Genomic DNA, 20,930 nt, shown 5'->3' on the forward strand with positions numbered 1-20,930 from the left:
CGATATTTATCCATTGTCATAGCTATCCAGAGGGATAGTTTCGTGTTCCTGCTTCATTTGTACATGTTGTATCATCGAGTGCATATATTATACCTTCCCAGCCACCCATCTCTCAACCTCACATCACTCGGGGAGCACCTCATAGAAGTAATGGATTAGGAGCTAGAGCAAGTAAAGCAGCTGGCACAAAGGGTAGATGTGGTGGTTAGTAATAGTCCCCAGTTAGAGTTTATGAAATTATGGTAACCTTTCAGTGAACTTTTGTTCTGGAAAATAAAAGTTGTTTGGCCACGTAGATTTCAGAGTTCATTTCTGTTGGTGTTGGCAACTTAGCAGATTTGGATAATGACATTAAATCATAGAATGATACAGCATAGAAGGAGGCCATTCAGCCCGTCGTGTCTGTGCTGGCTCTTTGAAAGAGCTGTCCAATTAGTCCCACTCCCCCCTGCTCTTTCCCCCGTAGCCTTGCAAATGCTTTCCTTTTCGAGTATTTATCCCTTTTGCAAGTTACTATTGAATCTGCTTCCACCCACCCTTTCAGGCAGCGCATTCCAGATCATAACAACTCGCCGCGTAAAAACAAATTCTCCTCATCTCCCTCCTTGTATTTTTTGCCAATTATCTTAAATCTGCCAGTGTGACCTCACTGTTATGAGCGCAAGGTGCAGGAGTCTTTGGGAACGCAGGTCTTTGTGAGGCCGTTGGAAATGGGAGGAGGAACAGGCAGGGGGAGTGAACCTTTTATTTGGTTTGTCGACTTTGATTTACTGAAAGCACTTGGCAGTAAGTCGCTGCCTCATCCTGGCTGCCGGCTGATGGCTCGCTTGCTTCACTTCCTCTCTTTCCTGTGCACCCTCCTCAAGATGTGGGGATGGAAGGATCTTCTCCGTCATCTTCATCATTATCATCATCATCATCATCATCCTCTACAGCTTCAGGAAGCACTAACCCCTTCTGCAAAGCAATGCTATTCAGAACGCAGTAAGCAACAAAAATTCTGGAGATTCTGGCTGGATTGCAATTAAGGGCCACACCAGGCACCTAAAATGAGTCTTTGAAACGCCTACGATCTGTTCTATCGTAGTTCCTGTAGTCCCATGGGCCTCTTTATACTTGTTTTCCTCCTCTGTCTGTGGATACTCTACTGAAGTCATAAGCCATGACTGCAGGGAATAACCGTACAAGATGAAAGTGTCAGAACAGCTTCCCAAGGTAGAGGGCATTAATGAGTAAGATAAGGCATCGCACACTAACTGCGAGTTAATAGGATGAAACCCCTTCCTATATCATAGAATGTTCACAGGAGGAGGCCATTTGGCCCATCGTGCCTGTGCCGGCTCTTTGAATGAGCGATCCAATTAGTCCCACTCCCCTGCTCTTTCCCCATAGCCCTGCAAATTTTTCCCCTTCAAGTATTTATCCAATTCCCTTTTGAAAGTTATTATTGAATCTGCTTCCACCGTCCTTTCAGGCAGTGTATTCCAGATCATAATAAACTCGCTGCGTAAAAAAATTTCTCCTCACCTCTGGTTCTTTTGCCAATTATCTTAAATCTGTGGCCTCTGGTTACCGACCCTCCTGCTAGTGGAAACAGTTTTTCCTTATTTACTCCATCAAAACCCTTCATTATTTTGAACACCTCTATTAAATCTCCCCTTAACGTTCTCTAAGGAGAACAACCCCAGCTTCTCCAGTCTCTCCGCATAACTGAAGTCCCTCATCCCTGGCACCATTCCAGTAAATCTCTTCTGCACCCCCTCTAAGGCCTTGACATCCTTCCTAAAGCATGGTGCCCAGAATTGGACACAATACTCCAGCTGAGGCCTAACCAGTGATTTATAAAGTTTTAGAATAATTTCCTTGCTTGGGGCTTTTCGTGCCACAAGTACCATCAATTGCTCTTTGCACCTGCGGGAACCCTGCCACTCTGTAGAATTGGATCATTCATCTCTTTGTTTCAAAGGCTCCATGGAGAAGGTAATAAACTGTGAGACTTGAAGTCAATGGAAACGAAAACCAGGGGGGAGATGCTTAATGGGTGGTCGAGCCAATATCTCCCAAAGTCAGAATTAACCCCAGTGAGTTTTCTGCTGCATTCAATTCTAATGAGCATTGATGTGAGACACTGCTCTCCCACAGAACAGCAACAGCCTTTCAGCTCATCCACAACAGCAACTTGAAGTGAGCCTTTCCCCTGATTCTGTAACGTGCTGTGGCAGAAATTGAGCATCACGAGACCATTACCTGTTTCACACCGGGTTCCGTTCAAGCCAGGTGGGCATTTGCAGGTGTATGAGTCTAGTGCGTCCACACACACACCGTGGTTCAGGCACGGATTTGACTCACACTCATTCACATCTGTTCCACAGACCAAGCCAGAGTAGCCTGGAGAACACTGACATCTAAGTAAGAAAACCAATAATTAGACACAATGATAAACATTTTGTTGTTTCCAAATAGATGATTGCAAACAAGGCACAGCTGTAATGGATTCAGTGTCAGTGCAGCTAAACCTATTTTTATGCCAATGTAATTTAAGCATTTTCTTAGTATGTGTCTCTTTAATCCCTTCTTTACCTCCTTGTGCCACACATCATCTGTGACAGAGGAGGGAGAACAGGGAAAAAAGTGAGTTCATGAGCTCTTCCCGTTCCAGTGCCATAACTTCACTGTATGTGCGGTGGAAACGCCCATTATGCGCATAAGCAGAGTTTCTGCCGCACATCTGTGAAGTTACAGCGGCGGACTGGGAGGAGCAACCAAGCACATTCCCAGCCTTTGTTCCATTACTTCTTTGCACTAACTTTAATTTGCAGTTAAACCCCAATACAGCACAACTCTGGTTTCCTTTTAGTTTCAGTTCAGTACTACAACAACTTGCTTTGATATAGCGCCTTTAATGTAGTAAAAATGTCCCAAGGATCTTCACAGGAGCGACATCAGACAAAATCTGACACCGAGCCACATAAGGAGAAATTAAGACAGGTGACGGTCAAAGAGGTAGGTTTTAAGGAGCGTCTTAAAGGAGAAGAGAGAGGTGGAGAGGTTTAGGGAGGGAATTCCAGAGCTTAGGTGCCTAGGCAACTGAAGGCACGGCTGCCAATGGTGGAGCAATGAAAATCGGAGATGTGCAAGTGGCCAGAATTGGAGGAGTGCAGAGATCCCGGGGCTATATCTGTGGTACACTAGTCTCAAGGTAGGCTATCCTGTTTGTTTGTATGTGATTGTGCCTTAAGAGCATAAGAATCTTTAGGAAGTGGAAGAGGCTATGAGATCCAACAAGACCATCCTTTTCCAATTGATTTTAACCCCACCAACCTGCCTTCTCATTATATTCTCAATCCCTTTTCTCTCCAGGAACATACCTAAATGCCTCTTAACTTCAGCTATACTGTCGCCTTCTATAGCAATCGCTGCTAACTTATTCCACAAGTTTATTACACTTTGGGTGAAAAAAATCCTTCCTCCGTCCCTTCTTTCTCAAATAACAAACAAAAATAAATAGTCTTGATCACAAATGAGGAAGAACAGATCTGTGACGCAATGGTCCTGACCTGAAGACGTTGATGTCATCAATGCAAGACCCTCCATTCAAACAGGGCAAGCTGGCACATTCATTAATATTAACCTCACACGTGTCTCCAAGGAAACCGGGCAGGCACGTACACTGAAATCCACCAATCAGGTTGAGACACATCCCATGGTTGAGACACGGTGCTGAAAGGCACTCGTTGACATCCAGTTCACAGTGGGCCCCTGAGAAGAGCGAATAAGCAAATGTTTCAGTTCAACAATCACCTGGAGAATGTAACATTAAAATTATAATATGAGGGCAGCTCCAGTGGTAGAGCATTGAAATCGTTACTGAGTAGCCCTGTTATCTGAATTTACTTGCTCTCATTGGGTTCACCTCAGTAGTTTGCAATGATACCATTGTCCATCATTGAATCTCTCCAGTAAGATTTTCGTCCCACTTACTACCCGGTTTGTGGTGGACTCAGGGCAGTCAGAAAAGTAAAATGGTTCAGGGAAGGACTACCACCAAATTCCCACCCATTAAAACCCTCAACCAATTTCTGTCAGCTCGTGATGTGGGAGGCTCACTAAGCCTCTTATATCCAGCCTTCCACATGTAAATGAGATAAGATGTAATGTGTCCTACTTCTCCTTATTTGCCGAGGCATAGAATATAAGAGCAGGGAGGTTATGCTAGAACTGTATAAAACACTAGTTAGGCCACAGCTTGAGTACTGCGTACAGTTCTGGTCACCACATTACAGGAAAGATGTGATTGTACTAGAGAGGGTATAGAGGAGATTTACGAGGATGTTGCCAGGACTGGAGAATTTTAGCTATGAGGAAAGATTGGATAGGCTGGGGTTGTTTTCTTTTGGAACAGAGGAGACTGAGGGGTGATTTAATTGTGGTGTATAAAATTATGAGGGGCCTAGATAGACTAGATAGGAAGGACCTATTTCCCTTGGCAGAGAGGCCAATAACCAGGGGACATAGATTTAAAGTAATTGGTAGAAGGATTAGAGGGGAGTTGAGGAGATATTTTTTCACCCAGAGGGTGGTGGGGGTCTGGAACTCCCTGCCTGAAAGGGTGGTAGAGGCAGAAACCCTCATTGCATTTAAAAAGTACTTGGATGTGTACTTGAAGTGCTGTAACCTACAAAGCTATGGACCAAGAGCTGGAAAGTGGGATTAGATTGGATGGCTCTTTTTCGGCTGGCACAGACACGATGGGCCGTATGGCCTCCTTCTGTGCTGTAAATTTCTATGATTCTATGATTCCTCAGTGCTCCCTCAGTAGCAGGAGGTTCTGAAGTGGCTGGATAGTGCTTTCCATTAGGAGCCCTGACAGAACAAGGGCAGTCATCTCCAGACCCTTTGATTAGAATGACTGCCTCCTCATCTTCCATCCCCAGCTCCTCCTGGGCAATCATGCTCTGTTTGTCATCATTTCTCCAGGTCTGATCACTCCTCCCCATTCTTTCCGAGTACATGAATCACAAAAAGTTAGTATGCAGGTACAGCAAGTGATTGGGAAGGCAAATGGAATGTCGTCATTTATTGCAAGGGGAATGGAATATAAATGTAGAGATGTTTTGCTGCAGTTGTGCAGGGCATTGGTAAGACCACATCTAGAATACTGTGTGCAGTTTTGGTCTCCTTATTTAAGAAAGGACATAATTGCTTTAGAGGCGGTTCAGAGAAGGTTCAGTCGACTGATTCCTGGGATGAGGGGGTTATCTTATGAGGAAAGATTGGATAAGTTGGGCCTGTATACACTGGAGTTCAGAAGAATGAGAGGTGATCTTATTGAAACAAATAAGATCCTGAGGGGACTAGAAGGGGTAGATGCTGAGAGGATGTTTCCCCTTGTGGGAGAGACTAGAACTAGGGGACACAGTTTAAAAATAAGGGGTCTCCCATTTAAGAAGGAGATGAGGAGAATTTTTTTCTCTCAGAGGGTCGTGAGTCTGTGGAACTCCCTTCCCCAGAGAGCGGTGGAGGCAGGGTCATTGAATATTTTTAAGGCTGAGTTAGATAGATTCCTGATTAACAAGGGAGTCAAAGGTTATAGTCGGTAGAGGGGAAAGTAGGGTTGAGGTCACAATCAGATCAACCATGATCTTATCAAATGGCAGAGCAGGCTCGAGGGGCTGAATGGCCTACTCCTGCTCTTAATTCGTATGATCTCAGGATGTGGGCGTTGCTGGCAAGGCCGGCATTTATTGCTCATCCTTAGTTGCTCTTGAGATGGTGGTGGTGGACATTCAGGGGGGGCAGTTAAGAGTCAACCATGATAGTGTGGGACTGGAGTCACATATAGGCCAGACTGGGTAAGGACGGCAGATTTCCTTCCCTTAAGGGACACTAGTAGATCTGATAGTTTTGGTCACTTTTACTGATACCAGCTTTTTTATTTCCGGATTTATGCCACTCAACTGGTAGAAGGAATAAACACAGCAGTAGTGAGGAAGCAAAAATTGAAAAGTATATAAATAAATAAAATTACAATGAAAAAACCTGGCATTCAAATTTTTAAAAAAATGAGCAAATGGATTCTATTGTGTAAACACAGAGAGATAAATACATGTCAACTGCTGTATTTCTAAACTCACAAGTCAACCTGACCAGTACAAGCAATTGAGTCAGAAAGTTGACTATGGCCATGAGTGGTCCAATAATGGTGCAGAACAGATTTACAAGGATGATACCAGAACTGAGAGGTTATAACTATTAGGAAAGACTGAACAGGCTGGGGCTCTTTTCTCTAGAAAAGAGAAGGCTGAGGGGTGATCTAATAGAGGTCTTTAAAATTATGAAGGGGATTGATAGGGTAGACATAGAAAAGATGTTTCCACTTGTGGGGAAGACCAAACCAAAACCAGGGGCCATTAAAAAAAGACAGTCACTAATAAATCCAATAAGGAATTCAGGTGAAACTTCTTTACCCAGAGAATGGTTAGAATGTGGAACTCGCTACAACATGGAGTGGTTGAGGCGAATAGCACGGATTCATTTAAGGGGAAGCTAGGAATATAGGAATATAGGAACAGCAGTAGGCCATTCAGCCCCTCGTGCCTGCTCCGCCATCTGATAAGATCATGTCTGATCTGTGATCTAACTCCATATACCTGTCTTTGGCCCATATCCCTTAATACCTTTGGTTGCCAAAAAGCTATCTATCTCACATTTAAATTTAGCAATTGAGCTAGTATCAATTGCCGTTTGCGGAAGAGAGTTCCAAACTTCTACCACCCTTTGTGTGTAGAAATGTTTTCTAATCTCACTCCTGAAAGGTCTGGCTCTAATTTTTAGACTGTGCCCCCTACTCCTAGAATCCCCAACCAGCGGAAATAGTTTCTCTCTATCCATCCTATCCGTTCCCCTTAATATCTTATAAACTTCGATCAGATCACCCCTTAACCTTCTAAACTCCAGAGAATACAACCCCAATTTGTGTAATCTCTCCTCGTAACTTAACCCTTGAAGTCCGGGTATCATTCGAGCAAAACTACGCTGCACTCCCTCCAAGGCCTATATGTCCTTCCGAAGGTGCGGTGCCCAGAACTGCTCACAGTACTCCAGGTGCGGTCTAACCAGGGTTTTGTATAGCTGCAGCATAACTTCTGCCCCCTTGTACTCTAGTCCTCTAGATATAAAGCCCAACATTCCATTAGCCTTCTTGATTATTTTCTGCACCTGTTCATGACACTTCAATGATCTATGTACCTGAACCCCTAAGTCCCTTTGGACATCCACTGTTTTTAACTTTTGACCATTTAGAAAGTACCCTGTTCTATCTTTTTTTGATCCAAAGTGGATGACCTCACATTTGTCTACACTGAATTCCATTTGCCACAGTTCTGCCCATTCACCTAATCTATCAATATCGCTTTGTAATTTTATGTTTTCATCTCCACTGCTTACAATGCCACCAATCTTTGTGACATCGGCAAACATAGATATGAGACTTTCTATGCCTTCATCTAAGTTGTTAATGAATATTGTGAATAATTGAGGCCCCAAGACAGATCCCTGCAGGACTCCACTAGTCACATCCTGCCAATGTGAGTACCTACCCATTATCCCAACTCTCTGTCGCCTTTCGTTCAGCCAACTTCCTAACCAAGTCCGTACTTTTCCCTCGATTCCATGAGCTTCTATCTTAGCTAACAGTCTCTTATGTGGGACTTTATCAAATGCCTTCTGGAAGTCCATATAAATAACATCCATTGACATTCCCCTGTCCACTACTTTCGTCACCTCTTCAAAAAATTCAATCAGGTTTGTCAGGCACGATGTGCCTTTCACAAATCCATGCTGGCTCTCTCTGATTAACTGAAAATTCTCGAGGTGTTCAGTCACCCTATCCCTAATTATGGACTCGAGCATTTTCCCCACAACAGATGTTAGGCTAACTGGTCTATAATTCCCCGGTTTCCCTCTCTCCCCTTTCTTAAGAAGCGGAATGACATGTGCAATTTTCCAATCTAGAGGGACAGTTCCTGAATCTAGAGAACTTTGAAAGATTATAGTTAGGGCATCCGCAATGTGCTCACCTACTTCCTTTAAAACCCTGGGATGGAAACCATCTGGTCCTGGGGATTTGTCACTCTTTAGTCCTATTATTTGCTTCATTACTGTTGTTTTACTTATGTTAATTTTATTGAGTCCCTGTCCCCGATTCAATATAAGTTTTCTTGGGATTTCCGGCATGCTATCCTCTTTTTCTACTGTAAATACTGACGCAATGTAATTATTCAACATGTCCGCCATTTCCCCATTGTCAATGACAATATCCCCACTTTCAGTTTTTAAGGGGCCAACACTGCTCCTGACCACCCTATTTTTCCTAATATAACTATAAAAGTTCTTTGTATTGGTTTTGATATCCCTTGCAAGTTTCTTTTCACTCTCTCTTTTTGTAGCTTTGTTTTGTGACCCTTTGTTGATCTTTGTATCTTTCCCATTCGCCAGGATCTGTGCCATTTTTTGCCTTTTTGTATGCCCTTTCCTTATGTCTTATACTGTCCCTTACCTCTTTAGTTGTCCATGGCTGTTTTTTTTGGCAAGTAGAGTTCTTGCTCCTCAGGGGTATAAACCGATTCTGTATCACGTTAAATGTTTCTTTAAACATTTCCCACTGATCATCAGTCGTTTTACCCATTAACAGATTTGGCCAGTTTACTGTGAACAGTCTCTGTCTCATCCCATTGAAGTCGGCCTTGCCCAAGTCTAGAATCTCAGCAGCTGACTCACTTTTTTCCCTTTCAAACACTACCTTGAACTCGATCATGTTATGATCGCTATTGGATAGATGTTCACGCACAGTTAAGCTGTTAACTAAATCTGGTTCATTACTCATTACTAAATCTAGTATGGCTTGCCCCCTTGTTACCTCTAGGATAATAACATGAGGGTGAAAGGAATGGTAGGATATGCAGATAGGGTGAGATGAAGTTGGGTGTGGAGCATAAACAACGGCATGGACCAGTTGGGCCGAATGGCCTGCTTCTGTGCTGCAAATTCTATGTCGTCACTGCTGCAATCCACATATTGCAATTACGCTCCAATTCTTGCTTCTAAAATTTTCTGTACATCAAGAGATTTGTACATACCATTGGATATTTATGTCAGGATTCTGCAAACCAGATCACTGGTTTAATAAAATAATCAAATTAAACAAACACTATGGCTCATTTCTCCACCGAAAAAAATATGTCCCAAAAGGTGCAGTGGTCTGAATTTGTTTTTACCTTTAAATCCATCAGTACACTTGCAGTAATATGCATTGATCCCATCAATGCATCTTCCATCATTAAGGCATGGTTCGGATTTACACTCGTCCAGCTCTTCTTCACATAGTAGACCTGTAAAACACCAACAAAAGCCAATGTGCTTGGTAATTTTTATATTTTTTCTCCAAAGTATACAATTGCATTTTGTGATCACTGTAAATTGGCGTTGAGCCATTATAAATATATCCAGTGCTCCTCAACTTAATGAATCCTATCTCTGTAACTCTTCCAGACCTATAACCCTCCAAGATCTCTGCGCTCCTCCAATTCAGACCTCTCACGCATCCCCGATTTTAATCGCTCCACCATTGGTGGCCATGCCTTCTGCTGTCTAGTCCCTAATCTCTGGAATTCCCTCCCGAAACCGCTCTACCTCTCTTTCCTCCTTTAAGACGCTCCTTAAAACCTACCTCTTTGACCAAGCATTTGGTCACCTGTCCTAATATCGCCTTATGTGGCTCGGTATTAAATTTTGTCTGATAATTGCTCCTGTGATGTGCCTTGGGACGTTTTACGACATTAAAGGTGCTATATAAATGCAAGTTGTTGTTGTTGAATACAAAATAAGTCTGGAAGATACAAATATTTAAAGAAACAGTAGGGCTGATAGCCTGACCGTGTGCTCCAGGTGAGGAGAGATGTTTGCGGGGAATGCGATTGGGAAATCGTGGGCCTACAGCCCTTGACTTTCTATCAATTCAAAAATCAACGGGCAGAAATCAGGGCCCCAAAGATTCAAAATGGCTGTCGGAATAAAGCACAAAGATAGTTGCTTTGAAACTGGATTGGAACGGGGATCCCCGATCCTGGTGCAGTGCACACTAGCCGTGCCCAATGGGACCGGTGGCAAGACCATGACAAATTGGTCCGCTGGCTTCATTTGTTTATTACCGGCGAGCTGTGGGCGCCAGTTTGAAAACAAGGAATGGGAGTATACGCTCAATGGAAATATGCTGAATGGCCTCAAGGAACAGAAAGGCCTACGAGTTCAAATATATCATTACCTGAATGTGTGCAGGTGGACTAAACCATAAAAAAAGCCTATAGCATTTTGGAAACTATAAATAGGGGCATTGGAGTACAACAGTAAAGAGGTAAAAATAAATTTGTATAAAGTAATGGTTAAGCCACAGTTAGAATATTGTGTGCACCTTTTTGGGCTTCTCATTATAGAAAGGACATTAATGCCACTGAGAGTGTACGGTATAGATTCCAGGGTAACAATAATTGAGAGACATGAGATGCTGGAACTATTTCCACTGGAGTAGAGAAGGCAAAGAGGAGATCTAAAAGAGGTTTTGTAATTAGGAACGGTTTTGATAGAGCGAATAGGGAAAAGGCTATTTCTTTCTAGTTGGGGAGTCAGTGATGAGGGGTCATTGATTTAAAACTGTCACCGAAAGTAAGGAGAGAAACTTGGGGGAGCTTCTTTATGTCGAGGGTTGTTGAAGCATGGAATGCTTTGCCACAGGGAGTGGTTGAGACAGCGACCATCGCATCTTTTAAGGGAAAAGTAGATAAATGTTTGAAACAGTGGAAAATGCAGGATTATGGAAAGAGTACTGCAGGTAGGGGCCAGCACAGGCACGACGGGCCGAATAGTCTCCTTCTGTGTTGTCAACTGTTGTGGTTCTATGGTTTTATTGATGGGGCAATTTTGGTTTCTAATTATAGAACCATACAATGGTACAGCACTGAAGAAGGCCATTCGGCCCATCGTGCCTGTGCCGGCTAATGCCTTGGCGATGTTTTACTTTTAGTTAGGGGGAAAGGCCAGCCTGTTTCTTCACAAGTTATTCACAAAATATACCATGAATAGTGAAGCACTGGTAATCAATAAGTCATTTAAAAAAAAATTACAATGCAGTTAAAAAAGTGTAGAGCTAAACGCTGTGCTGATAATATTGAGGCACTGTTCTGAGAATCTGCACTTATTCATTCTATCAGCGAAAGAATTTCCTGAGAGGAGACTTACCCATAAAACCAGGCTGGCACAAGCACAAGAACCTGCTGACTCCATCCTGACACATTGCACTGTTTTGGCAGGGGTCTGACGCACATTCGTTGATGTTTGTTTCACAGTTGGAACCTAAAACACAATTTGACGTACAATTGAGAGCATTCTAAGAACGGTGCTGTGCTGGGACAGTGGAGTGTAGAAACAGTTCACTTACCTGTGAAGCCAGGTTGACATTCACAAACGTATCCTGACCCAACACTTTCACAGCTTCCATTATGTTGGCATGGTTGCAAGAAGCATTCATTAAACTCCTTCATTCAAAGTAAAAAAAAGGAGAATTATTTGCAATTCAACAAATGAGGTCTTCAATATTTATCATGATCTCAGTGGTAAACTTGTTAAATTTCCTTATGATAACCATGATCATGTCTTCGATCTATAAGCAGTAAAGGAAATCAATTCGACCAATGGTAAACTAACAACTAAACGAATGACACTTTGTTTTACAGAACTTTTGTCGTGACCTGTCCCGTTGTGTAGTCGGGGATCCCTTTCTTGAAATATTGGGACTCTGGCTGGAGTTTCTGTGGGGATTGATCAGTATTGACTCTTTGTCATACTTTAAGACTGGGTCTAAATACAAATATTTAGATGTGACATCTTTCAATGATGTGATATGTCATGTGTGATCCAACCGGATGTGACGAAAGCAGTCTCTGGACATCTTCCTAAATGGGAAATAACTCGGTGGATTTCTTGTTGGGAGCTGAATCACCAAATTCCATTGAAGTTCAATTTTCCCTCAAAATATTATTTCACAATGGCTAAAGTTTAGACTTCGAACGTGTCCTGGTGCTATTTGAGATTTTTTACTGCTAAAACCACTTCACAAAAGACATGAGGTTCCAACTTGTTCCCCTGGCTCTGTTCGAACAATTAGTGCTGAGCACACAGGCAGTGCACCCTACGGGGACCAGGAGCTGAGTGTCTGAACTTTCTCTGAGACTTCATTTTATTTCTACAGGCGTGCATGTGGGTGTATTATTGGTCACGGCTACAAAGAAGGAAAGAACTTGCGTTTATATTTAGCGCCTTTCATGACCTCAGGACATCCCAAAACGCTTTACAGCCAATGAAGTACAGTCACTGTTGTAATGTTGGAAATGCGGCAGCCAATTTGCAAGGTTCCTCAAACGGTAACAAGATAATGACCACATAATCTGTTTTAGTGATGTTGGTTGAGGGATAAATATTGGCCAGGACACCAGGGAGAACTCTCCTGCTCTTCTTCGAAATAGTGCCATGGGATCTTTTACGTCCACCTGAGAGGGCAGATGGGGCCTTAACATCACATCCAAAGGACAACACCTCAGTGCTGCGCTGGAGTGTCAGCCTAGATTATGGTGCATAAGTCTCTGGAGTGGGACTTGAATCCACAACCTTCATGATGCAGAGGCGAGAGAGCTACCAACTGAGCCACAGCTGACACCTATATAATGGATGTAGTACATTCAAGCGTTATGGTGAGGGGCTCTAACTAAAATGTCTTTATCACATAAAACCGGAGTGTGATCTTGTTGAATCGTACCTGATTCGCCCTAAGTTTCGGTTTGCTCTCCAGAGGTGTAGGTATCAGCAGGCTTGCTGTTGCCGGTATATATCCGGAGTTAAAGCCTTGGAAAGAAAACAGCTGATTTTTCATTTTTATTTTCCAGACTTTTCTTTAGTCTAATACTCTTGTCAGCAGGACAGTCAAATTATAAAATGAGCGCACGTTCCTCCTTACCAGAGCAGTCACTGCGGGCGGTTGCCCCAGTAACGGTGGTTGTACCGTAGAATGGACAGGCTAGACAGAATGATTTCCCTGCGTCGGGCTGATAGTAATCTCTGGGACAAGGGTAACAAGGCATTATACCAGAGCGGGAAACATGTCCTGCAGCACACGGCACTTCAGAAAGGGAAGAAAATGGAACATTTCAAAATTCAATGCACTGAACTCATTTTATTGCATGAAACCATAAACAACTTCCAATCCCTCTACGTGAGACCCTAGGGGGTAGAGTTTCCGCTTGGGGTGCAATTGGGAAATTGCATCCAAAATGTGCTTGAAATTGCGGTGGTTAGTGGTGGTTTAGCTTCACGTTTCCACTAAAATTCACTTTGCATAATCTCAAACGTAACATCTTCCATGAACCAGCTCAATCGGGCAGCGCAATAGAACGTCAACATTCCTTTGTTTCCATTAAAAAGTATTCCTTGATGTATTTAAGTGGTAACCTGGTGCAGTTTTATTAATACAGCCGGAAATGGGTTTCCCATTTTTGATAAGGGTGCCCAGTCTTCCACCTGTGAGTAACCTGATTAAAATAATAGAAAACGACTTAAAAAATAAGTTGCTTAGTAAATTAAATATTTTTTGATATGGTAGAACTTTTAAAACGTGCCTACGTGCGCCTAACAAAATGAGCGCAATTCGAAGAGCCTTCCCCAACCAGTGTAATCAGCGGAATCTCCCAATTTCGACCTGGGGGCGTGGCCAGTTTTGTGGGCGGGGCCTGATCCGGGCAAATTGAATCTTGAACCAGCATAAAAGATCGCGGAAAACTTGCACGTAAGTGTTTTTTTGGGCATAACTCACTTATGTTTAAAATCCCCCGATCTTTTGCGCTAGTTGGGCTGATTCTACCCGGATTGCGCTGATATGACCAGCGGGAACAAGCGGAAACTCGACTCCCTGCTCTTTTTATGTCTTTGCTTTTCAATGTTACAATTCCAATGACTACATCGTAAGTCATCTAACGAAGGCGTGTCACGAATCTGTAAGCACACGCTCAACCAACCTGTACGCAGTTTAAGAAGACGTAAGTAACATTTTAGGCACGAGAAGATGTGATAGCTTAAAGTACGATCCTTGGATCTCACGACTTGCGATGGCAGCCCTCGGCAACTTTCTGCTTTCGCAGGTTCATGAATCAGCGTCAACTCTTAAAAACCAATGTGCCCGAGAGCTGCGCTTAATGCTGAGCATTAATACAAATAAATGTGCTGGTGGCCTGTTAGGTCTGGAAACACCTCCATTTTAAAATTCTCATCCTTGTTTTCCAATCCCTCCATGGCCTCACCCCCTCCCTATCTCTGTAACCTCCTTCAGCCATACATCCCTCCGAGATCTCTGCACTCCTCCAATTCTGGCCTCTTGCGCATTCCCGATTTTAATTGCTCCACCATTGGCGGACGTGCCTTCAGCTGCCTAGGCCCTAAGCTCTGGAATTCCCTCCCTAAACAACCTCCGCCTCTCTCTCCTCCTTTAAAATGCTCCTTAAAACCTACCTCTTTGACCAAGCTTTTGGTCACCTGTCCTAATATCTCCTTATGTGGTTCGGTGTCAAATTTTGTTTGATAATCGCTCCTGTGAAGCGCCTTGGGACGTTTTGCTACGTTAAAGGCGCTATATAAATGCAAGCTGTTGTTGTTGTAGATATAATGTTACCCCGCTGGACTTTCAACCAAGGTAATTAAATTTCAGTCTCAATTGAGATTCACATTTAGATTTCCCCTGGGGGTGAGCTTGCTTGTATGGAGGGGAAAAAAATGACCCTGAGCACCTGGGGAAGCGGAGGTCCCTGTATTCCATAACTGTTACCCACTGGAGGGTTGGCAAGAGAATGGGATTGCCAATGTCTGTGCAGATCATGAGTGTAGAAGGCAGCGTGAAGATTAAAATTATACATTGTTCAAGCAAAGAGCTACACATTGCCATTAACTACTTGGGTTTAGATGAAGTTCATGAAAAATAACTGCAAGGCATGTTTGGTGACTGAGTTTAGAAGATTTCCTCCAAGCCTCATTATATCTGGCATTTTTTACAGGCCTGATATTAATATTTTGAGGTAGATTTTCTGAACAGCACTGCACTTGTACAAAAGCTTAATGGTCTTACCTTAAATTCCTCTCTGCCCTATTTCAGCGCAGACATTAACCATTTATTTTAAACAGGTTAATAATTGTGCATAAAAATCATAGAGTGGCAGTTAGCACAAGCGTATTAAGAGTTTGTACAGGTAGAGTGCCAGTCGGAAACTTCAGTCAGTTCTTTATCATGACTGAGTAAGTGTTGGTGATCTGATTTCAATACTCCATCTTTCACTTTACGTAGAATTACATAGAATTTACAGCACAGAAACGGCCCAACTGGTCCATGCTGGAGTTTATGTTCCACATGAGCCTCCTCCCACCCCTCTTCGTCTCACCCTATCAGCATATCCTTCTATTCCTTTCTCCCTCATGTGTTTATCTAGCTTCCCCTTAAATGCATCCATGCTATTCGCCTCAACTACTCCATGTGGTAGCGAGTTCCACATTCTAACCACTCTCTGAGTGAAGAAGTTTCTCCTGAATTCCCTATTGGATTTATTAGTGACTATCTTATATTTATGGCCCCGAGTTTTGGTCTCCCCACAAGTGAAAACATCTTCTCTACGTCAACCCTATCGAACCCCTTCATAATCTTAAAGACTTCTATCAGGTCACCTCATCGCTTGAAGAATAAAATAAGTTTACATACAACAAATAAAATGAGCATCATCATCCAGCCAAATGTAAACAGTCAGTTTACAAGTGGCTGGTCTTATTTTTTCAGTGGAGAGGATTCAAAGTATTAGCTGTACAGATGTTCTAGGACTCTTTGAGCTGTACCTCCACATTCAGAAACTTCAATGGCTCCTCTTTTCACAGTGCTCAACCCATCTGGGCACGGAAGACAATTCTTTGCGCTATATGCTGGCTGAAAAAATCCCAGCGGGCAAGATTCACAGGTTTCCAGGCCGTTTAAGGAGTGAGTTCCAGGTTTGCACTGACCTAGTAAAGCAAGAAGAAAAAGTCAACGCATGTCAACACGGACTGCAGAATGGAAAAGCTTGAGTTTTCTTCCCCCATGTACATGAAAGAGGGGGGGAACTTGCATTTATATAGCGCCTTTCACCACCTCAGGACATCCCAAAGTGCTTTACCGCCAATGAAGAGCTTTTGAAGTGTAGTCACTCTAGTAACATAGGGCGACGCGGCAGCCAATTTGCGCACAGCAAGATCCCACATGCTACAGGTCATCACAATGTTCAAGAACTGGCTGTCAGCAGTCACCAGATAAAGCTGAGGTTCTCAAAGTTACCTCTTCATTGCTATGAATAACACCGTTAACTGGTTGGAAGCTAGACGAACTTCACCCATTGAGCATTTGTTTAAAAGGAGTTTAAAAGTGAAGAAACAACACGTATAATTAAAGACTAGCCCAATCTAAGTGTTTCAATGAGTTCTGAATCCCATTTGTTTGATTACAGGTTTCTAGTTGCATTCAAGGCTGTGAGTTCAATACATCTTAAATGTTTTAAGCCAGTTTTTAATGGGAAAGATTAATTCATCAAAATCCATGAATGGCATTCACAGTTTCATTTATTTGGGGGCATTTTTGCACGTTTCAAGGTGAGAGATACCATGTTTGGGATTTAAACACTTTCCCACTTTGGACACTGAGGTAAGCCCAAACACTCCCAGGTTAGGTACGGCACAATCAGATACTGAGTAATGTAAAGCTTCCTTTACTTTGTGCCAATAATAAGAGCCAGTTCACTCCCAATATTAAGGGAGTAGGACTAAAGTGCAGATGTGGAGTGAGGGAGTTATCAGCGGGTTCAAATTTCACCAGCCTCCCTGCAGTGAAGGAAATTTTGAATTCACCTATACAACTACAAAATCAGACAAGGGGCCACCAAGTTCCAGAGATGATTATTTCAACGACAGTTGTGTGGGTGGTGTATGGCAACACGGTTTACAACATGTCCTCTTTACTGCTTTTTTATTCATTCTCTTTTTTATTCATTCTCAGGATGTGGGCTTCGCTGGCATGGCCGGCATTTATCACCCATCCCTAGTTGCCCCTTAAGAAGGTGGTGGTGAGTCGCCTTCTGCTTGAACCGCTGCAGTCCGTGTGGTGAAGGTTCTCCCACAGTGCTGTTAGGTTGGGAGTTCCAGGATTTTGACCCAGTGACGATGAAGGAACAGCCGATATATGTCCCAAGTCGGGATGGGGTGAACTTGGAGGGGAACGTGCAGGCGGTGTTGTTCCCATGTGCCTGTTGCCCTTCTCCTTCTAGGTGGTAGAGGTCACAGGTTTGGGAGGTGCTGTCGAAGAAGCCTTGGCGAGTTGCTGCAGTGCATCCTGTGGATGGTACACACTGCAGCCACGGTACACCGGTGGTGAAGGGAGTGAATGTTTAGGGTGGTGGATGGGGTGCCAATCAAGCGGGCTGCTTTGTCCTGGATGGTGTCGAGCTTCTTGAGTGTTGTTGGAGCTGCACTCATCCAGGCAAGTGGAGAGTATTCCATCACACTCCTGACTTGTGCCTTGTAGATGATGGAAAGGCTTTGGGGAGTCAGGAGGTGAGTCTTTTGTTTATTAGTTCCAAAAAGGTTGGAGTTGGAAAAGAAAAGACTGTTTGACTGACAGTCTATCGGGTAATAAAGAGCCTGTTCACTTTCAAATTGGCATGGGATGGCATTGCGACGGGAGAATGGACATGTTGGGCAACCAATGGGGGGAAATTAGGGGCGGGACAGTTGGAGGGAGGAGGTCATGTGATGAAACCTCCAGGATTACACCCAGCCAGAGTTGGCGACCCTACATTTTTCACAGTTCCATTTTTATCTATTATTAAAAGTCTGCGCAGGGAGGTATCTGTAAAATTGCATGTCTCACCCTTGCACTCATTCGTGCTCCTGCCATGCATGTATTCAGTCGAGGTTCCAGTGGGACACATCTTGCATTCCAGCTGTCCCTCCTGATCCTGATAGGCCCCAATCCAGCAGCTTTCACACGCGCTGTGTTCCAATGAGTAATAGGTCCCTACGGGGCAGCTCACTGTAATATTTCACACACAGCAGAGAGAAAACATTAGGCAATGGTTGAAAAGCAAGTATTCCATTTATTGGAACAGCATGGGGGACAACTTTAACCTCACCGGCCCGTCGGGAACTGATGAGATCAGGTTTTATACCCAGCCTGATTTTTACTCTCCATTGAAGTCAACGGAGAGCAATATCGGACAGGGTGTAAAACCAGGGTTCCACCCGATCCCATGGGATTCCCGCCCAGCCAGTTAGGTTAAAATTACCCCCAATATCACAGAATTCCGCATTTTTATGCATGCAAGTGCGCAACTGATTTTGTTTTTTGCTAAATTAGACTGGATCTTTTTATTGCCTCTTTTTCCCATTTTCTTTTTCTCCTCTCCCTTCGATCTTTCTCCACTCGCAGCTGTAAGTGTAAATAGATGACCTGCTCCTAAGAACTTTGCCAACTCTTCTCTGGACTAGAAGGGTAATAGAATGGCTCGGTGATAATTCTTCTTCTGATTTTCTATTATTCCTATTGGGAAAATGCATGGGGGCAGGAAGAGTTAAATAGGGCTGGGTTATGTTTTCCGGGGGCAAGGATAACTGACGCACGTAGCAAGGTCAAAGAGTTTTTACAGGGAGTTTCTAAAGCAGCTACTGATGCTTTTCATGTGGGATTAACAGAACGAAGGTCTGAGATCATGAAGCAAAGGTATAAAACAACGTGGCACATCATTTTAATCAGAATGATTTTTCAGGTTATCTTTTCAAGTCTCCTACAACAACAACTTGCATTTATATAGCGCCTTTAACATAGTAAAGCGTCCCAAGGCGCTTCACAGGAGTGAGAATCAAACAAAATTTGACACCGAGCCACATGAGGAGATATTAGGACAGGTGACCAAAAGCTTGGTCAAAGAGGTAGGTTTTAAGGAGCGTCTTAAAGGAGGAGAGAGAGGTAGAGAGGCGGAGAGGTTTAGGGAGGGAATTCCAGAGCTTGGGGCCTAGGCAGCTGAAGGCACAGCTGCCAATGGTGGAGCGATGAAAAGTCTACTAACCGTGAAGGGTGCTGCTTTCTGGATTTCAACATTTGGTTACAAGCTGGGCAAAGAGCAACAAGATACTATTCAGTGACAACTGGAGTCAGTTCACTGGAAGACCGAGGATGTCCGATAAGGATGGGATTCACCTGAGCGAGGTAGGTGTGAAACATTGCACTGTCAGTGCGGAGGAAGCAGTTAGATTTTCTTTAAACAATGCCCTTCAGAGACCATCCCTACCTGGTCTAACCTATACGTGACTCCAGTCCCACACTATGAGGTTGACTTAAAGCCCTCAAGGCAACTTGGAATTGGTAACAAATGCTACCTTGCCAGTGTTGTCCGCATCCCAAGAGCAAATAAAAAAAAGAATTCATAATCTCAATGAGAGGGAGTAACTACAGGATTTATGTTAAACATGTAGGCCAATAAATTCGGCAGTGCAGTGCCCACATTTCTAGGTCATGCTACCTATAGGCAGCACATGGCATTTCGATGATTCTCCAGCGAGTGAGTTCCTGATCCCAGCCGGTCTGTGGCAACGGGACCACACCGAACAGAAGTGAGCCACTTACACCCAATGAGAGAGGAGAAACTAAAGAGAGAACCAGCCTGCGAGGGACTTGCACATCTCCTTTTGGCAGAAGTATTGGGCCAGTTCTGCCACCTTGGTCAGGAAATAGTGTATGGTGTAGGAGGGGAGAAAATCTTAAGTGATTTAATTTAAAGTAATTTAATAGTGGAGGGGGGGATTTATTTCACAATGATAGAAAGAAAGACGGAAAGAAAGGAAGGAAGAAAAGAAAGAAGGAAAGAAAGACTTGCATTTATATAGATAATATATATCTAATCCAGTAATTGATCTGATTTAAAGACATCGTTTTACCCCTTTCCGACAACAATATTTCAAATTTATTTTAATATTAAATCCACCGCTGTTATTTCCGCACATGCTGTACTTACCGCACATGCGCTCTTTTAACACAGAGCCCGGCCTGCAGAATAAGGCTGCTTTGCTGCTCTCCAGAGACTTGCTGTCTGACTGAACAATTTCAGACGCAAACGGAAATTGATAAAGTGGCTCACTGTCCAACGCCCTTTTCAGCCTGCGCTCAACATGTTCCAATGTCTGAAGTAGTCGTCTTTGATTGTCTGATTCTGCCGTGTCATTTTGATCATCTGGCAATGCTACACTTGCTGGAAATTGGAAAGAAAAATAAAGCATTATTAACGTCTGTTTTCATGCACTCGTACGCATCATTGCTCATAAGAAAACCTACATCGTCTCACAAATTACCCCCTGAATAGTGTATTTAACCTTCAGCAGAAGCATGGCGCCCATTTGTGCTCCTTATGATAATGTTCCTTCTTATGACCCTATGCAGATGGAGATGATCAAACGCTTTGGGGAATATGATAGTTCCCGAAATGCTGGGACCACAAAATTGTATTCCAATTTGGGTGATAACCTTATACCTGCCTTCCCTTTTTCTCGATTGCCTTAGGGGCTCAGACAGGAACTACCCAAGATTTTCCCTGAATTAGCCACAGGTTTTTGCTTGTCACAGTGTTGTATGGTGGGGGATGAACCTTGTGCAAGATTGCACATATAATTGGGTGGAGTGGGCTTGAATGCGTCTGATGGTCTTTTCTCGTCCTTCTTTTCATATATTAAGTATTCTGAACTTCCCAATTTGTAGACTGTGTCCCCTGGTATTTAAACAG

At 43.3% G+C, this 20,930-nt stretch overlaps 1 protein-coding gene across 1 annotated transcript in view; it reads right to left on the bottom strand.

Moving 5' to 3' along the window:
- svep1 (sushi, von Willebrand factor type A, EGF and pentraxin domain containing 1) overlaps positions 1 to 20,930 on the bottom strand; it is a 204,790-nt gene that overhangs the window by 96,907 nt on the left and 86,953 nt on the right. The window contains exons 16-25 of the mRNA XM_067983570.1: positions 20,169 to 20,402; positions 18,029 to 18,190; positions 15,973 to 16,134; positions 13,064 to 13,225; positions 12,866 to 12,951; positions 11,492 to 11,588; positions 11,293 to 11,406; positions 9,276 to 9,389; positions 3,558 to 3,759; positions 2,248 to 2,405 (exon numbers count right to left, since the gene is read on the bottom strand). Of these exons, the coding sequence (XP_067839671.1) occupies positions 2,248 to 2,405; positions 3,558 to 3,759; positions 9,276 to 9,389; positions 11,293 to 11,406; positions 11,492 to 11,588; positions 12,866 to 12,951; positions 13,064 to 13,225; positions 15,973 to 16,134; positions 18,029 to 18,190; positions 20,169 to 20,402 (1,491 nt within the window). The remainder of the gene's footprint in view (positions 1 to 2,247; positions 2,406 to 3,557; positions 3,760 to 9,275; positions 9,390 to 11,292; positions 11,407 to 11,491; positions 11,589 to 12,865; positions 12,952 to 13,063; positions 13,226 to 15,972; positions 16,135 to 18,028; positions 18,191 to 20,168; positions 20,403 to 20,930) is intronic.

This window comes from Heptranchias perlo, chromosome 4, assembly GCF_035084215.1.
Source record: "Heptranchias perlo isolate sHepPer1 chromosome 4, sHepPer1.hap1, whole genome shotgun sequence".
In the NCBI taxonomy this organism is placed as follows: Eukaryota; Metazoa; Chordata; class Chondrichthyes; order Hexanchiformes; family Hexanchidae; genus Heptranchias; species Heptranchias perlo.